The following is a 20,485-nucleotide window of genomic DNA, read 5'->3' on the forward strand; positions in this document are numbered from 1 at the left end:
TTTTGTTTTTTGGTTTGTTTGTTTGTTGTTGTTAGGCAACCATATTGTTGAGATTCTATGGGTGCAGCTCCCCTGTAATGTCTAGAAGGCAGTATCAGCCGAAGGAGTCCTGGCCTTGGCTCTTACAATCTTCCTGTGCCCTCTTCTGTGATTTCCTCAGCCTTTGGGGTTCTGTTGTAGATGGATCATTTGGGGTTAGGCACTTTAGTCTCCTTTTCTCTGCATTTTGACCAGTTGTGGATCTCTTTAATAATCTCCATCTGCTGCTAAATGAAGCTTCTTTATGAGGGTGAGAGCTGCACTTATCTGTATGGATAAGTATTAGAATACAGTTAGAAGTTCTGTTGGTTTATGAAAATAGCTATAGTAGGGTCTCTTCTAAGGTCTATGACCTCTCCAGCCATGGATAGTTGTCTAGATTACAGCTTGCCTTCTATGAACTGGGAAATACTTGAGCTTCTGGTGGGTCTCAGAACGTTGGCATCCTTTGACTTGCAGACAAATCACTGCAGTCTCCGCCTGCATCCTTATGTAGCCTACATTGTGATAGCATATAGTGATCTATAGTGGTACATAGCAATACATAATGATACTGTTATAAAATGTAAAATGTATTCAGTAGCCTGGCGGCGGTAGAGCATGCCTTTAATCCCAGCACTTGGGAGGCAGAGGCAGGCGGATCTCTGTGAGTTCGAGGCCAGCCTGGTCTACAAAGTGAGATTCAGAACAGACTCCAAAGCTACACAGAGAAACCCTGTCTTGAAAAACCAAAAAAAAAAAAAAAAGAAAGAAAGAAAGAAAGAAAGAAAAAAAAAGTATTCTGTATCCATTGTTAAAGGGTTAGAAACTGTACAGAAATTAAAGTTGTAATATGAAATAAGAAAAGGAGGCCGGGCGTTGGTGGCGCACGCCTTTAATCCCAGCACTCGGGAGGCAGAGGCAGGCGGATCTCTGTGAGTTCGAGGCCAGCCTGGTCTACCAAGTGAGATCCAGGAAAGGCGCAAAGCTATACAAGAGAAACCCTGTCTCGGAAAACCAAAAAAAAAAAAAAAAAAAAAAAAAAAAAAAAGAAAAGGCAAACTAATTCTTAATATATTTGACTCAAATTTCTCATTCTTTTTTTCTTTCCGTAGCTATTGGAAAAATTAGAGGAAAGCCTCTCCCATTACTCTTGTTTTTTGAGGCTATATTTAGTACGAGTCACGCTTTCAAACGTCCTCTTAATGCTGACCTAACCCTGGAGGGAATCAAATGTGGACTGTCTGAAAAACGGCTTGATTTAGTTACCCACTGGGTCACCCAGGAAAAGTAAGCAATTTGAAGCTGCAAACTTAATTTTAACATATAATTAATATGGTTGTTTTTCTCTGACTTAGAAGAGTTTCCCAGTATAGCCCAGACTGGCCTCCAGGTCTAACCTCTGCCTCAGTCTCCTACCTGCTGGGATTATAGGCTTGTCACACTACATCCAGGCAGTAGTTTGACATAAGCACTGTGTTTTAGGGTTTACTTCAGTTCTCTGTTGAAATTAATTAGAAAGTGCCTATGAAGGCCCAGTCGTAAAGAGCTCAGACTCAAAGTCACTTCAGGGAAGTTCACAAGATAAAACATGGCAGTTACAGCAGATGGAAGCTGAGTGACATGGACACAGAGGATTAGTCAGTAGCACACTTCTTGGGAGGGAAAAGGCAAGGAACCCAATTCTAGAGAGGCTATGGACACATGGATTATAACCTAGGAGACAATACATATTGAGGAATAACATCAGCCATGCGTTGTTGATTGTTGTAGATGAATTTCTGAATGGTCTTACTAAATAAAAAACATGGAGCCAAATATAGGGGTGAAAGCCTTAGAGATCAGGGAAATAGGATATCCACCAACCAACCTTACCTCACCAGCTCTGCAGCTTCCAAATGCTGCAACTTCCTGTCTACCCAGGCTTTTATTGACTTGCCTTTCTGCCCTCTCATTGGCTATCTTAGCCCAGCTACCTCACTTCCTTGTCACTGTGTGTCTGTACAGGCCTCCAGGTCTCTATGGTTGGTACTGGGATTAAAGGTGTGTGTCACCATGCTTGGCGCTGTTCCCTAGTGTAGCCTTGAACACACAGAGACCCTGCCTGCCAAGTGATAGGATTAAGGGTGTGTGCTACCACTGCCTGACTTCTGTGTTTACTTAAAATGGCTCGCTGTTTCCTCTGATCTCCAGGCAAACTTTATTTATTAACATACAAATAGAATATCACCACATTTCAGCACAAATAAAATATCACCACAGGTTGTTTATTTACTCTTAACTCTTTTGGCTTTTTTTTTGGGAGGGGGGGAGCACCACCCAGCTCCCAAATAAATCACACAGGGAGGCTTATTCTTTCTTATAAATGCCTTGTTTCTTGCTTGCCAGCTTTTCTTAACTTTAAATGATCCCATGCACGTTTTGCCTCTGGGTGTTTTCCTTTTCTTACTTCTGTATATCTTACTTTCACTCTTAGTCCATGGCTGGCTGTGTAGCTGGCCTCTAGAATCCTCCTCTCCTTGTTCTCTTGTTCTTTCTTCTTTTCCTCCCAGATTTCTCCTTCTATTTATTCTCTCTGCCTGCCAGCCCTGCCTATCCTTTCTCCTGCATTGCTGTTGGCAGCTCAGCTCTTTATTAGACCATCAGGTGTTTTAGACAGGAAAAATAACACAGCTTCACAGCAGTTAAACAAATGTAACATAAAAGAATGCAACACAGCTTTGCATCATTGAACAAATGTTCCACAGCATAAACAATTGTAACACATCTTAAAATAATATTCTACAAAGGCTGTGGTTACACTGAGAAGTTTAAAGAACACTTAAGCCAGCAGGTGGCAGTTTCTTGAAATCAGGTCTCCCACAGCCTGGCAGATTTGTGAGGGTGTGTGTAGGCTTGCCTATGTAGAACCAGCACCTGAGATAGCATGGGGATGGATATGAGACTCTGAGCTTCCTCGTAAAGCTGAGTGCGGCCACACAGGGAAGGACGTAGCAAAGCCTTAGCTGCACTGAAGACAAAGCATGCTTGGAGCTTCTCTACCTTGAGGGATGGGCCCAGCCTTTCATACCTTTCAACTTGGTTGATTTATAAAAAAAAATTAAGACTTCTGGTTCTTGAACTACCCATCCATTCTCTATCCCAATAAAAACAGATTCCTTATTTACAGCATGTTCAATTATGAGACATTTTGTAGAGGTATCAGGATTTCATTTAAAGTTACCTTCATTTTGTTAGAAGTATACAAACACCACCAGTATTATGTGAGCCCTGCCATTTTGCATCCATTAATTAAAAATATAACTAAAGCAAAATCTCCATATAAGCACTAATTAGAAGTGATTTTTCTGGCCATGCCCAAATGTTCTTTTGGCGTATGCTGAGAACCAAGTACTGAGATAGTGCAGATGGTTGGTTCACTGTAGTTGTATATAAGCAGGCACATTTAAATACTGTAGTGAATGAAGTGGTTTAGTTGAACTGTTTGGAAAGAACTGCTTCCTCAGTTTCTCCTAATGGAGAGTGTATCCCTCCCCCCTTTCCTTCTTATTATCTGTAACATTAAAACGAACTGGTGCTGACACACTTAGAGCTGAGTGTTGGGGTGGATGGAGCACATGAGGACTTGAGGAAAACAGGATATGATGGGGAAATGGAGTTTTCCTTTTAGTGCAAATGCTTGCAAATCTAATTATGAACCAAAATTGTCCCCACTGTCTAACATCTAATAAATTCATATGTTCTGCAGAATCTAGACAGACTTTAGGGAACCTATGAGAGCATTGAGATCTCCCCTGAGTTGCATGCAGAATTTGCCTACCTGGCAATTTTAATTCTGTCAGTCTTTGCAGGGGAGTTTAAGTCTTGCTTATAGACTTTAACAAAGGAGTTAGTTTTGATTGTTTTTGGTTTTGCCAATCTCAAATGTGTTTAATTTCTACCTCATTATCAATTGCTTATTGGCTTAAAATTCTTATAGGTTATTTATAATCCATTCTTAGAGTTCTGAATATTCAGGTATTTCAGTCTCAGCCACTCATCAGGAGTTCCCTGACATGTGCCTTGACGATCTGCTTGCTCCAGGCTGACCTTTTCTGAGAAGGCTGGGGATATTATTTTTGCTTATGGGGAGCAGAACACATACCAGAAGCCGAGCTGTTTGGCTTTAGCTCAGCTCATCTACAATGAATGTGGTCTACACAAGAAAGCTCTTCTTTGCCTGTGTAAACAGGGTCGGATTCATGAGGCCATGGAACACATACAACAGTTCAAGGACTTTACTTCTGGTAAGTAAAAAAGCCTACTTACTTATATACAGTTTAGCTCTGAAATCTTTCATAGGAGCTGGCATTGTCTGAAACTTACCTTATAAAGTATTTTTATACATACTGATAGGAGATTACTTTTGTAAATTTATATGAAAATAAGATAGAGTTAATTGAATTTCATGATATACATTATGCCTTTTTCTCAAAGGAAACATTTGATGTGTGGCTATTACTAGAAATATGTAGTATTAAAGACAAATTTACTTCATATGATAGACTATACTATATAAAGGATTTTTAAAATAACTGAATTTTTTATATATAATGTATATATAGTAATATATGTATTATAATAATTATAAGTGAAGTATTGGTGAAATAATACTCATTGCAGAATTTTGGTACCTAGCTCATAACAGAATATGGTCTGAGAAAACGGATCTCTTTTTTTTGTTTGTTTGTATTTTGTTTTTTTGTTTTTTCGAGACAGGGTTTCTCTGTGTATCTTTGTGCCTTTCTTGGAACTCACTCTGTAGAGCAGGCTGGCCTGAACTCACAGAGATCCACCTAGCTCTGCCTCCTGAGTGCTAGGATTAAAGGCATGCGCCACCACCGCCTGGCTTTTTTGTTTTTTTCAAGACAAGGTTTCTCTGTGTAGTTTTGGTGCCTGGCCTGGATCTCGCTTTGTAGGCCAGGCTGTCCTTGAACTTACAGAGATCTGCCTGCCCCTGCCTCCTGAGTGCAGGGTGTAGTTGGAGTTTTCTCCAGTCCTGCTTGGGCCTGCAGCTGCTCAGACCCAAGTAAACACACAGAGACTTATATTACTTACAAACTGTGTGGCTGTGGCTTCTTGCTATCTAGTTCTTATATCTTAAATTAACCCATTTCTGTAAATCTATACCTTGCCATGTGGCTCATGGCTTACCGGTATCTTTACATCTTACTTCTCATGGTGGCAGTGGCTGGCAGGATCTCCTGACTCAGCCTTCCACTTCCCAGCATTCTCCTCTCTGCTTATCCCGCCTATACTATACTTCCTGCCTGGCTACTGGCCAATCAGCGCTTTATTTATCAGTCTATCAGAACAACACATTCACAACATACAGAAAGACATCCCCAGCAGCTGGGATAAAGGTGTGCACCACCACCACCCAGCAAGAACAGATCTGTTACTGTGAACCTTAAACCCCCCCAAGCCCTGCCTCATCTCAGAAAACCTGGCAAATGGTGGCTTCTCCCTGAGAGATGCTCAAGACTACTCCTACAGGGTATTTAAACTGCCCCCCCGCCGGAGGAAGGACACATGGCTTTTTGGTCTCTTCCCCCCATCTCCTCTCTGGGGGCCAAAAAATCATCCAGGAGCACTTTACTCATTTAAACCTGGACTTTTTCTTAATTTGGTTTGATTCAGTTTGATTTGGATTACTGTGTTGGAGGAGAGGCTCAATATTGGGGTGCAGAAACTTTTCATAAGGTCCCTGCAGTCCTGACTGTTATGAATTATGGTGTGAGGGGAGCCCAAGGATATCTAGTATGTGCAGGGAAACATGCTGGGCAGATGCAGCAGCAGGATGGGCAGATGCACGCCATGTAGGCATGGCGGCAGCCAGTAATTCACAATGCAGACACTGCATCCATGTGTAGCGTTCATTATAATAGAGAGAAGAAGAGAGAGACAGAGAGAAAGAAAGAGAAGAAGAAGAGAGAGAGGTTGAGGGGTCAGAATATTAACAGACAGCTCCCATTTCTCAGGCTTAAGCCAATCTCTATTTTTAGGTTATATGTTTGTCTCTATTTTAAGAAGTTACAAAAACAAACAAATAAATAGAAAAAAAGAAGTTGCAAAGCAGACAGAAACATAGCAATTTTAAGCCATATTTTCCAGGAAAAAGGATGTATATGGCTGTTGAATGATCATTTTTCAAGTAGTGAACTTACTTTTACTTAGAATGTATGGATGTTAAAGCTCTTAAGTCTTCATTCACTGGTGACTGCACACCTGACATGACTGAGACTAGGAGAAGCTGCTTACGTGCATTGTTTCACTTAATCCTGTTGAGTCTGAAGTCACATTTGTTATAGTATCTGCTTTATAGACAGAGACAATTCATGTTTTCCTGGGGAGGTTAAGGCACACTGGGACATTTGTCAATAACTATACAATAACAGAGGGGACCACTCTACTAAAATTTGTTGAGTGAATTATGTATTATATTATTAATTAAGGATACAGTTTCAGTTTTTGTACTATTTTTCCATGTTAAAGAATTATATTAGTGTTTAGATATGAAATATGGATATATTATGCTTGGAATTTTTATTAAACAAGATGTAAGGTTTTAGGCCTAGGGAGACAGATGGCCTAGTCCACAAAAAAGTTTGTCTAGCAAACATAACAACCTGAGTCTGATCCCATCCTATGTTAAGAAGATGGGTATGGGCCGGGTATGTGGTGCACGCCTTTAATCCCAGTGCTCAGAGGTAGGGGCAGGCAGATCTCTGTGAGTTCCAGGGTAGCCCGGCCTTCATAGTGAGTTCCAGACTAGCCAGAGAGACCCTGTCTCAAACAAAAGAACCAAAAAAATAAAATGAAATGAAAAAAATAAAGAAACTGAGTATGGCTTAGCTGCCAAGAGCTGTTCTTCTAGAGGACATTGTCACTCTAGTCCCAGGGCATATGATGCCCTCTTCTCTCCTTTGTTGAGGTAGTCCAAAGAAACATTCAGGGAAGACACCATACACACACACACACACACACACACACACACACACACACACACACACACACAGAAATTTAAGTAGACAAATTAAAAAACAAAATGGACAGTACTTGAAACCGACCTCTGAAGCTATCCACTGGCTTCCATAAGCACTCGCACATGCTTACATGCACACACATACACATGAACACACACAAGTGAAGTTTCTTTTTTATTGAAAAATTTACATTCTATAAGTGCACAGAAGCACAATTGCCATATTACCGTGTCCCCCCAATAATGTATTATATTCTGAAATAATTATGTTGTAATAATTTGAGATGTAATTCTCCTTCCTATTTAGAACCTTGGTATTTGTTATGATATATGCATGGGGGCCCTCAAGGGTATCCTGCGTGTGAGGGAAACATGCTGGCGTGCTGGGCAGGGGCAGGGCAGGCGGACACACGGTGCAGGCACGGTGGCGGTGGTGGTGGCGGTGGACATTCATTCATCTGCACAGAAAGAGTTCATTATAATATAAAGATAAAGCGATATAAAGACAGAAAGGAGAGGGAGGAAGAGAAGAGAAAAGAAGAGAGGAAAAAAGTGGAGGCGTGCTCACCTCATGGTGGGGAAGAAAGAGAAGGGAAGAGGAGGGGTTTTTCCTTAAAATGAGGCTTTTACATCAGGACTCAGGGCAGCGCCAAGGGCGGGTCAGAATACCAACATTCCTCCATTTTGACTATTGTATAAGGGTGAGTTATTGATAGCAAGTTGAGGAACAAGGGACTCAATTCCTGAGACTGCTTCAAGCTGACAAGGGGAGGGGTGGGGAGGGGAAACCGGGAGTCACGCACACATCCACATACATGCACACACATAAGTAAATAGCTTTAAAGAGCTGACTACTTTATTTTTTTATTACTTAAAAACAGACAACATAAACCCCACCTAGTGCTGGATAAAATGTTATAAATTCTTACAACTGTAGTACTTTTCAGGTATGAAAACCGAGTCACAAAGATGGAATGACTAGTGAGTCTGTGCTTAGAAGTCAAGTTCCTGATCACCAACACAATTCTTTTCCTGAATATTATCTAGTATATATTTTCAAATACTCCTTGCTCTGAATTGTCCTTTCTTTTGTTTAAGATTGAAGAGAACACTGTTGAGTTTCCGTTGGGATCAAAGAGGAACTTGGAAATATGGGAAAGGTGTTGCCTGGCAGGAGCACACATGACTGTTTATGTCTAGTTGATTTGTCACAACAGGATGGTCAGATTTGGTTTTTCATTTTCACTCTCAGATGACCTGATACGACTAATAACAGTGTGTCCCCAAACTGAGTTAATTATATGTCTTACTCAAGAAAGGAATGGAAAACCACCACTTTTATCTTTTGGGCTTGCTGTCCTTCATCTGTTTGCTGTGGACATGAAAAAAGTTGGCATCAAGTTACTCCAGGAAATCAGTAAAGGTGGGAAAGGTAAGTGTATCCATAATGCACGAGAGATGAACAGGAGATTCTGCTTGGCATGCTGTAGACCAAGAGCGAGTCAGACTTTGGACTCCACTGCTCTCTCTGTGTTCCGTCTGTAGATTGTGGTTTGTGGCCTGTCAGCTGTCTGGTGTGTGTGTCTGATCTGTCTGCCCCTGTTGCTTGTCTGTCCCTAACAAAGGGCTTTGCTCCATGGTGTAGGAAAGGAATGAAAATACTTTTCTTTTCTTTTTTCTTTTTCAAGACAGGGTTTCTCTGTTTTGTCCTGGCTGTCCTGGAACTCACTTTGTAGACCAGGCTGGCCTCAAACTCAGAGATCCGCCTGTCTCTGCCTCCTGAGTGCTGGGATTAAAGGTGTGCACCACCACTGCCTGGTGAAAATACTTTTCTAAAGAAATCTTTAACAGAGTTTTTCAATTGAATAAATTACTTTACTGATCCAGAACAGCACTCAAAACCACACTCATATATTATCAACTCATATCCAAATATTGCTTCCAACATTTATGGGTTATTTGTTTTGTTTAAGATTGCTAAGTATGGATTATCAAGTAAGAAGAAATTCCGTAGTGTAATACTGTATTTTTTTTTCCAGATGTAGTAGAGCAGCTTGTGATGAGTGATTCATTTTGCTCCTTGGAAAAGTGGCAAGAAATAGCAGATATCTGTTTACAGAATGGCTTTGAAAATTTGTTTAATGACATCATGTTCATTCTTCGATCCCAAGCAGGAGTTTCAGAAATTTCTGAAGATGATGCTATCAACTTAATGGAGCATGTTTTTTGGTAGTTCTATATTTTAGCCAGCTGAGGGCGCTTGTACAACATTTTTAGGCATTGGCTGGGCAAACTGGTTTTAGCATAGTTAACGAAAATAAACGTTGAGTCTGACACTCTCAGCAGTAAGTCACACTTGTATTATGATGTTTAGGTTTGGTCTTGAAACACTGAGACCATCGCTTCCTTTCTACCATGTGGTCACTTCTTATAGCAGATCTTGAGCAAATCCAAGAGTATAACTTTGCATAAAGATAGCATAAGCATTTCTACTTTAGAACAAGCTAATATCCAAATAGTCACACTTCTTATCTAATTTGATACCTAGAACTGGAGAAGGTGTGGGTAATGCTCTACCACTACACCGACTTTCTAAATGTCAAATATTGCAAGCTTGCCTCAACAACAAAAACATAGAATATTATTTGAAGATTGCATGTGCTGGGAAGAAAACAACTAATTTTGTTCTACTGATTCAAAGATGGCTCCATTCTTTGATGTCTGTCTGTATCTCCATGGAGACACACACACACACACATTGCACGCATGCACACTAACTTTTGCCATTTATATATGGTGAAGGTCAGACTGCCTCTGAAGTTTAGAATCTTGGCATGTTTTTACTTAAAGGGAAGACTAAACAGACTAAACAAAAGTGAACTTTGGGTACTCTTTTTTTCTTTTCTTTTCTTTGGTTTTTCGAGACAGGGTTTCTCTGTGTAGCTTTGTGCTTTTCCTAAAATTCACTTTGTAGACCAGGCTGGCCTCAAACTCACAGAGATCTGCCTGGCTCTGCCTCCCGAGTGCTGGGATTAAAGACGTGCACCACCAACCCCCGGCTGAACTTTGGGTACTCTTAGGCATGGAAAATATATCTTTTTACAAATAATTTTGTACTGGCTACAATGGTAAATGCTAAAATCCTAGCTCTCAGGAGGCTGAGGCAGAAAGGTGATGAGTTTGAGGTCAGCCTGGACTACATAGTGAGAGTCTTTCAGAAACCAAACAAAATAGAATAAAACAAGAACAAAACAACCCCCCTAAAGACAACAAGAGGTTTTTTTGTTTTGTTTTGTTTTTTAAATAATTCCAAGTGTTTGAGTAAGTATTTGAAATTTTAGAATTCTTTGCTGTGGGTAGATATGAAATTCAAAATATTTAAAAATCAGTATGGCATGGGTACCAATCAAGTAGAACAGATATTCAACCAATCAGAACAGCTTCCAGTTCTTGTGGTGAATCACTGAGCTGTGTCTCCAATCCCTGGTTCTGAAATGGAGTCCATGCAAACTCAGGTTGCCTTTGAACTTGGTATATAGCTGAGATTGGTCTAAACCTGCAATTGTCCTGCCTCTGCCTCCTGAATACTGGGATTAAAAGTGTGCTTCATCACATTTTACAGAGTTGGTTCCTTGTGAAGGGCCCAAGGAGTCTTTTCTGTGTCTCTTCACATCCTCTCCATGTGTATCTGTGTCCACATTCTATCCTTATAAATATGCTAGTTAGCTGGACATGGTGACACTCCACAGGCTGAGGCAATCACAGTTACACAGAGTCACAGGCCAGCCTCAGAGTGAGGCTGTCTCGTGTGTGTGTGTGTGTGTGTGTGTGTGTGTGTGTGTGTGTGTGTGTTACAATATATAAAACATACAATATGTAAATATATAATATCAGGTATAAAAATATACATATCAGGTATATTGTATATGTTGATAAAGGTCATTAACTGCATGAATGAATGTCATGATTTACACCGAATAACATACCAGACAGTGATGAGTAATAGTTATGAATGAAATGGAAGTAATTTATCATAGTCATCTAGTATTCTTGTGAGTGCATATGAATTGATAAGTCTGTGTACAGATTTTTAAATAAGATGAGTAATAAAAATATTGTGTTCCCCCCCAAAATATATATATATATAATAATAAACATATATAGGTATTATATCTCATGTATATATATGTATTACATCACTCATACTGAATTAGAGTTCACCCACTTTAATTTGACTATGTCTTCAAATAAGGTCGCATTCTGTTGTACTGTGGGTTAAGACTTCAGCTTGTAAATTTGGGAAGGACATAATCCAGACACAAACATTTTCCATTATATCACCAAAATAAAAAATAGTACCAGGCACAAAATAACTGTTCAATGAACAGTTGGTGATTGAATCTATCTTAGGCAAACCTAAAATTTTCATATTTGATGTTAATCTTGTGAATTCACTTTACTCTAGCTTACATTCACAAAATTATGTAACAGGTTTTGGAATTTTTCACAAAGCAAACACATCTGTATAACTAACCCCCACATGATGAGATAGAACCTTCCCAGAATATTCCAGCCTCCTGCCCTCCCAAAGGTAGCTACTCAACTTCTCATGCCATTAATGACTTTTTTCCTGATTTTGAATTTTAAGTAAATAATGCATTCTTTTTTGTGTGTGTCTACTTTCTTTTGTTTTTTACTTTTTTAAAATTTTAACAGGTGTATTTATAATTGTTATAAAGTTGAACTGTTGAACTGTGTTCACTGAAACATTTTGCTTGCATTAATGCTTTACATCTTGCATTTATATTAAAAATTCACACACAAATGAAAATGGAAAAACTGCTAATACCTGATTTCTGTCCCCTATTTTTCCACTCACAATCATATACTTAGGTACCTTTTGACCCCATGAAAAAAATATTTAACATTCAGAACTACTGATAACAGGAAGAAGAGGAAAAAAATTTTGAGAATGAAATGTTTCCCCTCATAGTGGACTCTTAAGCACGTTCTCCGCGTCTGCGGCGTGCTAGCTGGATATCTTTTGGCATAATTGTTACACGTTTGGCATGGATAGCACACAGGTTGGTATCTTCAAAAAGGCCAACCAGATAGGCCTCACTTGCCTCCTACAAAGCACCAATAGCTGCACTCTGGAAGCGCAGATCTGTTTTGACGTCCTGAGCAATTTCTTGCACCGGACGCTGGAAGGGGAGCTTGCAAATCAGAAGTTCAGTGGACTTCTGATAACGTCTGGTTTACGGAGTGCCACAGTACCAGGCCTGTAACGATGAGGTTTCTTCACCCCTCCAGTAGAGGGCGCACTCTTGCGAGCGGCTTTAGTAGCCAGTTGTTTCTTGGGTGCTTTACCACCGGTGGATTTGCGGGCAGTCTGCTTTGTACGAGCCATGGTATGGGCACCTCCTTACTTACCCCGCTTCTCCTTCGGCTGGAGTTCTGCAAGCGAGAGGCGGTGCTGGCGTTAGGGAGCGGCGGCTGCAAACACCTTTTTGTGAGATTTTTCCATATTGTTTATGGTTGTAGTTGTTCATTCTCATTTCTCCATTCTATAAGTGTGCTACCATTACTCCATAAATAGACCTGTAAGTTTTTTCCAGTGTGGATCTATACAGTGTTCTTATAGTCACTCTTCATGGCTTGGCTGTGAAATCTGCATGCATTTATTCTTTGTTTTTTCAAGTTCTTTGGGCGTATGTGTTTATATATATTCTCATAAGTAGGTATAATTTTGTTAGCATTTAGGACTTTACTTAAGTAAATACTAGATTAACAAATGACCATTAATCACTTTTAAAACACTTAGCTAATTAATTAATTAATTAATTATGTATGTATGTGTGGTAGTTTGAATGAAATTGACCCCCATAAGCTCATAGGGAGTGGCACTATTAAGATGTGTGGCCTTGCTGAAGTAGGTGTGGCCTTAGGGAGGAAGTGTGTCACTGAGTCTCATATATGCTCAAGTCACACCGTGTCTCAGACCACTTCCTGTTGCCTGTGCAAGATGAGGAACTCTGAGCTACCACTCCAGCACCATGTCTGCCTGCACACTACCATGTCCCACCATGACAATAATGGACTGAACCTCTGAACTGCAAGCTACCCAGTTAAATGTTTTCCTTTATAAGAGCTGCTGTGGTCATGGTGTCTCTTCACAGCAATAGAAACCCTAACTAAGACAGCGTGTGTATGGATGCATGTGCACTTGTGTGATCTTGTTATGTGGAGACCGAGGACGGCCTTGGGTGTTGACTGTGTTTTCTGAGACAATATTCCTTACTGACACGGCGCTCACTAAGTGGGCTACACTGGCTGGCCAGCGAGCCTCAGGGACTCGTCAGTTTCCCCAATTACTGCTTTCCCCACAATTCAGGTGACTAGAATCATGTTAGACTGCTAACACGTAAGTTAGAAGTCTTACTAGTTGCTATCTGAATTTGCTGTAATGCACAGACTGTCCACAACACATCAACTTCATTCAGTCCTTGGGGGGAAAAGCACTTTGCAAAGTTAAATCAGTGAATAGCTACTAGATATACAAAGTTATCAATAACGAATAGTTATAATTGGTTGTGTTCTTTAGTAAAAAAAACTACGTTCATTACACACACACACACACACACACACACACACACACACACACACACACGTCCTGGACCTGGGAGGATGGCGTAGCTGGTCAAGTGCTTTCTGTGGGAGCGTGAGAACTCGAGTTTGGACGGTTAACACTTACTGTAAAAAGCCAGGTGTAGTGCCGGGCGGTGGTGGCGCACGCCTTTAATCCCAGCACTCGGGAGGCAGAGCCAGGCGGATCTCTGTGAGTTCGAGGCCAGCCTGGGCTACCAAGTGAGCTCCAGGAAAGGCGCAAAGCTACACAGAGAAACCCTGTCTCGAAAAACCAAAAAAAAAAAAAAAAGCCAGGTGTAGCCCACGGAATAGCAGTCCTGGGGTGGCAGAAATGGAGTGTCCTAGGGCTTGCTGGCTAGGTAATCTCGCCAAAGTAGTGGGCTCCAGCTTCAGCAGAGACCCTGTCTCAACGAATATTAAAGTGGGGATGACCCATGTCTACCTCTGACCTCCACATGCACACACAAAATATATTCTTAGTTATGTGTTTCATTTTGTTTCTTTTTGTCAGCATTTACTGGTAACCCCACAGCCTTGTAAATCCATGTAGTATCTCCTTGCTGTTCCCAAGTATCTATGGGGGTACGATGCTAGTGTAAGTTAGTAAAACTTCACACTCAGGCATGGGAACCAGGACTTACTGAAAGGGACAGTTAAGGTAGGTTCCAGCCATCAAGCAGGATTATGGACTTGACATGACTCACTCAGAAGCTGGAAAGTAGATTCGGCATTTGTAGTCCTTGGTGGGAGTGAGCTTGGCTGGCATCCACTCCATGGATATCTTTGGCTTTGTTATGGTGCAGCAACAAGGCTCTTATCTCTGGGCTTCCAACCTTCAGAACTGTGAGCCCGGAATTTCTGTTCACTCTAACTTACCCAGACAGCCACATATATCACAGCATCACAGAGTCAACCACATCACTCTTCAGCTCTGGTTGCGCATGTCCAGATGGGCAACAACAAATCTCTGTCTGCTCCCAGAACTTTTCTTTTGCCACTCACATTCACATTTGCCCTCCTATGGGGATGGAACCAGGGCCTTGTACATGCAGAGTATGTGCTACCTCTGAGCAACAACCTCAGCCCCATGTTCACACATTTTCAGAGCACGGAACCAACTGTGAGATATTAGTCTTCACCAGGGGACTGGACTTGCAAGCGTCTTAGTCAAGCTGCTTAAAAAGCCATGCATTTACAAGGTGATGCAAGGGTTTTGAATTGCAGGCTTGATCTGGAAATGTCTGCATGCTATGCTTTTGCCCAACTGCCTGGGAAGTGAGCTTGGCCACTGAGCATAACAGCTAAAAGGTTTGCACTGACATAAGGCCATTAAAGGAAGGAAAAGCCCCGGCCGGCAGTGAGGCCCAGGCCCTCAGGTGGCAGCACAGCAGCAGCGCTGCCCCAACATTGGAGAAGACCACCTCTGTCTCTGAGTGTTAGTGCTCCCCCCTTTCTTACTCTTTTTTGTTTGTTTGTCCCCAACATTGGAGAAGACCACCTCTGTCTCTGAGTGTTAGTGCTCCCCCCTTTCTTATTCTTTTTTGTTTGTTTGTTTTGTTTTTTTTTCAAGACAGGGTTTCTCTGTGTCACGTTGGAGCCTGTCTTGAAACCCGTTCTGTAGTCCAGGCTGGCCTTGAACTCACAGAGATCTGCCTGCCTCTGCCTCCCAAGTGCTGGGATTAAAGGTGTGTGCCACCACTGCCTAGTCCCTTTCTTATTCTTTTTTTTTTTTTATTATTTTTTATTTTTTTGGAGTTGAGGATCGAACCCAGGGCCTTGTGCTTGCTAGGCAAGCGCTCAACCACTGAGCTAAATCCCCAACCCCCCTTTTCCCCCTTTCTTATGTATCTATTTTTTTTTTTTCTAAGACAGGTTCTCTCTATGCAGCCCTGGCTATCCTGGAGCTCACTATGTAGACCAGGCTGGCCTCACACTCAGAACTACGACTACCTCTGCCTCCTGAGTGTTGAGCTTGAAGGTGTGTGCCACCACCGCTAGCCACCACCGCTAGCCACCACCGCTTAGCTTCGCTTGTCTTTCCTTTGCCAAGGTGTTCACTGGAGGGGGTGGAAGGAAAGAGAACGAAAGGGAGAAAACTTTCTAATGTAGTTTGTCGGTATCCATTTTTCCCATATTTTGTCTACTTTCTTGCATGTATATCCAGGTCCCAGATGATAGTTTGTAATGTAGGAGATGGTCTGTGTGCAAGATCTAGATCATATCACTAGCAGCAGATACCATACAAAGGCACACTTGTCCTAAACCCAGGTGACACAGAGATCAAACTAGACACCGGTAGGATTATGGTTATTTCATTATATGAGTTGTGATCCATGAAAGATTGCTTATGAAATGAAAATCTTATAAATGAAAAAAGTTTACTTTTAACTCACATGTATCTGTCTGTCTGTGGGAATCTATGTCAAATGAATGCAGGTACCCAAGGAGGTTGGAAGGGTCACAAGAAGGTATCAGGTCTCCTGGAGCTTGAATTACAGGCAGTTGGGAGCTGGAAAAGGAACTTTAGACCTCTAGAAGAGTGGGAATTGCTGATCCATCTCTCCAGCCTATATATGAAATTTTAATAACATCGAAATAGTCTTTTTGAAGAAATCTGTCTGGAAATTCTCTGAAATCAGCCACCAACTCCAATCTATCTGCCTCTAATGTTAGGTTTCCCTAATACAAAAGGGATAGCCAGGGTCAAAGCCAGGCTGCAGCACTCTGCTCTCTCTGACCGGGTGCTGGAACACTAATAGTTCTGAAGCATCACCTTAGGAAGTCACTTACAGACCTTGAGCATCTGTAGAGCGAAGACAAAGCTGTTGAGAGGAAGTGCGTCCTGGTGCACAATCAAAGGGCTAAAGGATGAATGGTTTTTTTTTAATGTTCAGATTAAACGTAGGGCCTTGTGTGTGTGCTGAATGCTTGACCACTGAATTATCTCACCAGCCCAGGAATCAACCATTTTGAGACAGTAATTTGCTGATGGTGGTGACTGTGAAGGCTGACACTGGTTTAATGAGAAAAGTTGTAAAAGGAGTTATGTGTGCATGTGTGTGTGTGTGTGTGTGTGTGTGTGTGTGTGTGTGCGCGCGCGCACAGAGGCCAGAGGACAACCTTGAATGTTGTTCATCCACAGGTGTTCTCCACCTTGTTTTTTGAGACAGTCTCTCAGTGGCCTGAGGCTCACCTAAATAGACTAGGCTGGCTGGCCAGTGAGTCCCTAGGATGCCCCTGACTCAGTCTTGGGATTGTAAGCACATGCCAGCACACCTGTCTTTTAATAGGGTCTGAGGATTGAACTAAGGTCCTCATGTTTAAGAAGCAAGCACTCTAACACTTTACCAACTGAGTGCATATAAAAAAGCCATGTGTGCTGGCATGTGCCAGCAACCCTAGCTGGGCCACAGTGAGGGGGATCTTGAACTTTTTACCACCCCATCTCCATCTCCAGGTACTCTGATACAGCTGTACACACCGAGGTTTCTAGTGCTAGGCAAGTGCTCTACCAGCTGAGTTATGCATCAGTCTAAAAGTAGTTATTCTTAAGAACTCAAACAAAATCAACTCATTTCTCTCGTGTGTCATACAATTTTAGTTGTCTCTGGGTACAGGAAGGGGAGGCCTCAAGACCATGTAACACCCAAAGTGGCTACTCAACAACTCTTTCTTGATTACCTACTAAAAACAAATAAGGCATCGTGTATAACTTGTGGGTACTTGAACTCCCAAGTAAAGTTACAGACGACTGTAATCCAGATAACGAAAGTGGAAAGGGATGCTCGGTAGCCAGCACTAAGACCTTTCTTTGGGTAGGGCTTACTAGAATATATTACAAATTTGACTTGATAGATGGCAGCAGAAATGCCAGCAAACCAGCAGTTCAAATTTTGTTCTGTTTTGTTGAGACAGTCTCACACTGTAGCTCAGGCTGGCTTCAAACTCACCACTCTTCCTGGCTCAATCTCCACTGTACTGGTTCTAGTTGTGAGCTATTGAGTCTGGCTTCTTGAATTTTTATGGGGGGATAAATGAGGCCTTGTTCTTGTTAGTCATATATTTTGAAGTTCTTTTTTGTTTGTTTGTTTGTTTGTTTGTTTGTTTTTCGAGACAGGGTTTCTCTGTGTAGCTTTGCACCTTTCCTGGAACTCGCTCTGTAGACCAGGCTGGCCTCGAACTCACACAGATCCGTCTGGCTCTACCTCCCGAGTGCTGGGATTAAATAAAGGCGTGCGCCACCCCCGCCTGGCCCTGAAGGCCTTCTTGTAATATTCTGTGAATATGTGTGAAATTTTGCCTGTGTGCCTGTGCACCATGTACGTACAGTTCCCAAAGAGGCCAGGCACCAGATCCCCCGGAACTGGAGTTAGGGGTGGTGGTGAGCTGCCACGCTGGGGCAGGGAACAGAACCCAGGTCATCTTAACTGTGGAACCATCAATCCAGCCCTTTTTGTCGTATTTTTTTTAAATATGGGTTTCCTGGCAGGGAGCTTGGACACTGTGAAGACTATTCTTGAGGACTGGTATTCTTAGGAATCCGATCCTTTAAAGAAAAAGGTTACCCTATATAACCCTATATAAATAAATATTAACATTCTAGCATTTTTTTTCTTTTTCTTTCTTTTTTTCTTTGTAGTTTTGTAGTAGTTCTGGATCTCACTCTGTAGACCAGGCTGGCCTCGAACTCACAGAAATACGACGAGCTCTGCCTTCCGAGTGCTGGGATTAAAGGCGTGCACCGCCGCCGTCTGGCTGGCAGTTTTTTTCTTTTTCTTTTTGTTTTTCTTTCTTTCTTTTTTTTTTGGTTTTTCGAGACAGGGTTTCTCTGTGTAGCTTTGCGCCTTTCCTGGGACTCACTTTGTAGCCCAGGCTGGCCTCAAACTCACAGCGATCCGCCTGCCTCTGCCTCCCGAGTGCTGGAATTAAAGGCGTGCACCACCACCGCCCCACCAGTTTTTTCTTAAAGTGTGTGTGTGTGTGTGTGTGTGTGTGTGTGTGTGTGTGTGCTTGTGGAGGTCTCATGACAACTTTGTGGGGATAGTTTTTCTCTTTCCTCCTTCAGGTGGGTCCATATTTGGGTTCTAAAGGGCTCGGCAGAAGCCAGGTCTCAGGATGGCAAGGTGAGGTCCTTTACCTGCTGAGTGGCTCATGGGTTGCGTGCTGACTTCTTCCTTTAAACCAAGGATGGGAATGCGGCAAGTGGTGCGAACTCTCAGGAGGACACTGATTTCTAGACTGAATTTCTTTCTTTCTTTTTTTCCTTTTTTTGTTTTTTTGTTTTTGTTTTTGTTGTTTTTGAGACAGGGTTTCCCTGTGTAGCTTTGCGCCTTTCCTGGAACTTGCTTGGTAGCTCAGGCTGGCCTCGAACTCACAGAGATCCGCCTGGCTGTGCCTCCCAAGTGCTGGGATTAAAGGCGTGCGCCACCACCGCCGGGCAAGAATTTCTTTTCAAGGTGCATCAAAGGCCACACTGGCACTGACCCCTGGTCCCCACGAAGCTATCCCACACTGTCTCCAACATGTAACAGGCTCCTGCTTTGGCTGACCTTATTGTCTGTGCTATTTGAATTGAAGCAAAGGCTGAAAAGTTACCGCTCATGTCATAACTGTAGCTTTGACATTTTTCACATGTGCTGGCTGGACAACTTGGCTAGAGTCAGTGGAGAAGAGGGATCTTTAATTGAGAAAAAGACTCCAAAGATCGGGCTGTAAGCCAGGCAGTGGTGGAGCACACTTTTAATCCCATCACTCAGTAGGCAGAGGCAGGCGGATCTCTGTGAGTTCAAGGCCAGCCTGGTCTACAAACTGTGTTCTAGAACAACCAGGGCTACCCAGAGAAACCTTGTCTCGAAAAAACAAAACAAACAAACAAACAAACAAACAAAAAGATCGGCTGTAAGAAAACCACTAATTTTCTTAATTAGTGATTGATGTGGGAGGGCCCAACCCAATTGTGAGGGGGCTATCCCCTGGGCTGGCAGTCTTGGCTTCTATAAGAAAGCAGGCTGAGCAAGCCATGGGGAACAAGCCAGTGAGCCTTCTATGGCTCCTGAGTCAACTCCTGCCTCCAGGTTCCTGCCCTGTTTGGGTTCCTGTCCTGACTTCCTCAGTGATGAACAGCAATGCTGAAGTGTGAGCCAAATAAACCCTTTCCTCCCCAAGTTGCTTTGGTCATGGTGTTTCACTGCAGCATAGAAACCCTACCTGAGACACGTTACTTAGGAAACAGTCTCCCATATAACACAAGGTTTGGGAAGGAGCCTGTGAACCAAAGATAAGCTTCCTATCCCCTCACGTTGGAATTTCCCTCGTCTTCTTTCTGAACTTCTGCTTCCACCGTGAACAGATAGTGAACTTGTCAGCTGAGCAGCTCACAACTTCTCCAAGCCAGCTGAGTGAAAGAAGAGAGGGAACAGAGTGCAGTATTTCCTGGAAAAAGATGCATTTGGAAGAACGTGGGATCGTTTGTAAGACCCCTCAACCCCACTGTGACGGCAGTCCTTTGCTGTGTGGGGCTTTGTGGTCTGCAGCATTTTTAGCAGCATTTGGCCTCAGTCTACTGAATGTCCTGTCTCTCCACCCAGAATGACCCTCAGAAAGTGCTGTACACCTTGCCAAATGGTTTTTGAACATTTGTATAAATTTTATAAATATATATATATAATCTCTACCAAGTAAACATGATTTTTACTAGGTAGTTCTTCTGCAAAAAAGAATCAAACATAGCAAAATAGGTAAGTATGCCTTCTGTGTTGTTTTCTTCTACATAATCACTATTGACTGTGCAGATCC

General features: G+C 42.2%; 1 protein-coding gene across 6 annotated transcripts in view; it reads left to right on the forward strand.

The window, feature by feature from the left end:
* The window catches only part of Clhc1 (clathrin heavy chain linker domain containing 1), a 40,800-nt gene extending 20,646 nt beyond the window's left edge, over positions 1-20,154 (forward strand). For 5 of the 6 annotated variants that reach the window (XM_076546150.1, XM_006993190.4, XM_076546151.1 and 2 more), the window contains 4 exons: positions 1,134-1,308; positions 4,102-4,304; positions 8,295-8,474; positions 9,082-9,384. In XM_076546150.1, the coding sequence (XP_076402265.1) occupies positions 1,134-1,308; positions 4,102-4,304; positions 8,295-8,474; positions 9,082-9,275 (752 nt within the window). In that variant the 3' untranslated portion in view covers positions 9,276-9,384. Of the gene's footprint in view, positions 1-1,133; positions 1,309-4,101; positions 4,305-8,294; positions 8,475-9,081; positions 9,385-20,039 lie in introns of those variants that run through there. The other variant, XM_076546152.1, reaches the window with a different exon arrangement.
* Positions 20,155-20,485: the final 331 nt, after the last annotated feature.

Source organism: Peromyscus maniculatus, chromosome 10 (assembly GCF_049852395.1).
Source record: "Peromyscus maniculatus bairdii isolate BWxNUB_F1_BW_parent chromosome 10, HU_Pman_BW_mat_3.1, whole genome shotgun sequence".
Taxonomy (NCBI): Eukaryota; Metazoa; Chordata; class Mammalia; order Rodentia; family Cricetidae; genus Peromyscus; species Peromyscus maniculatus.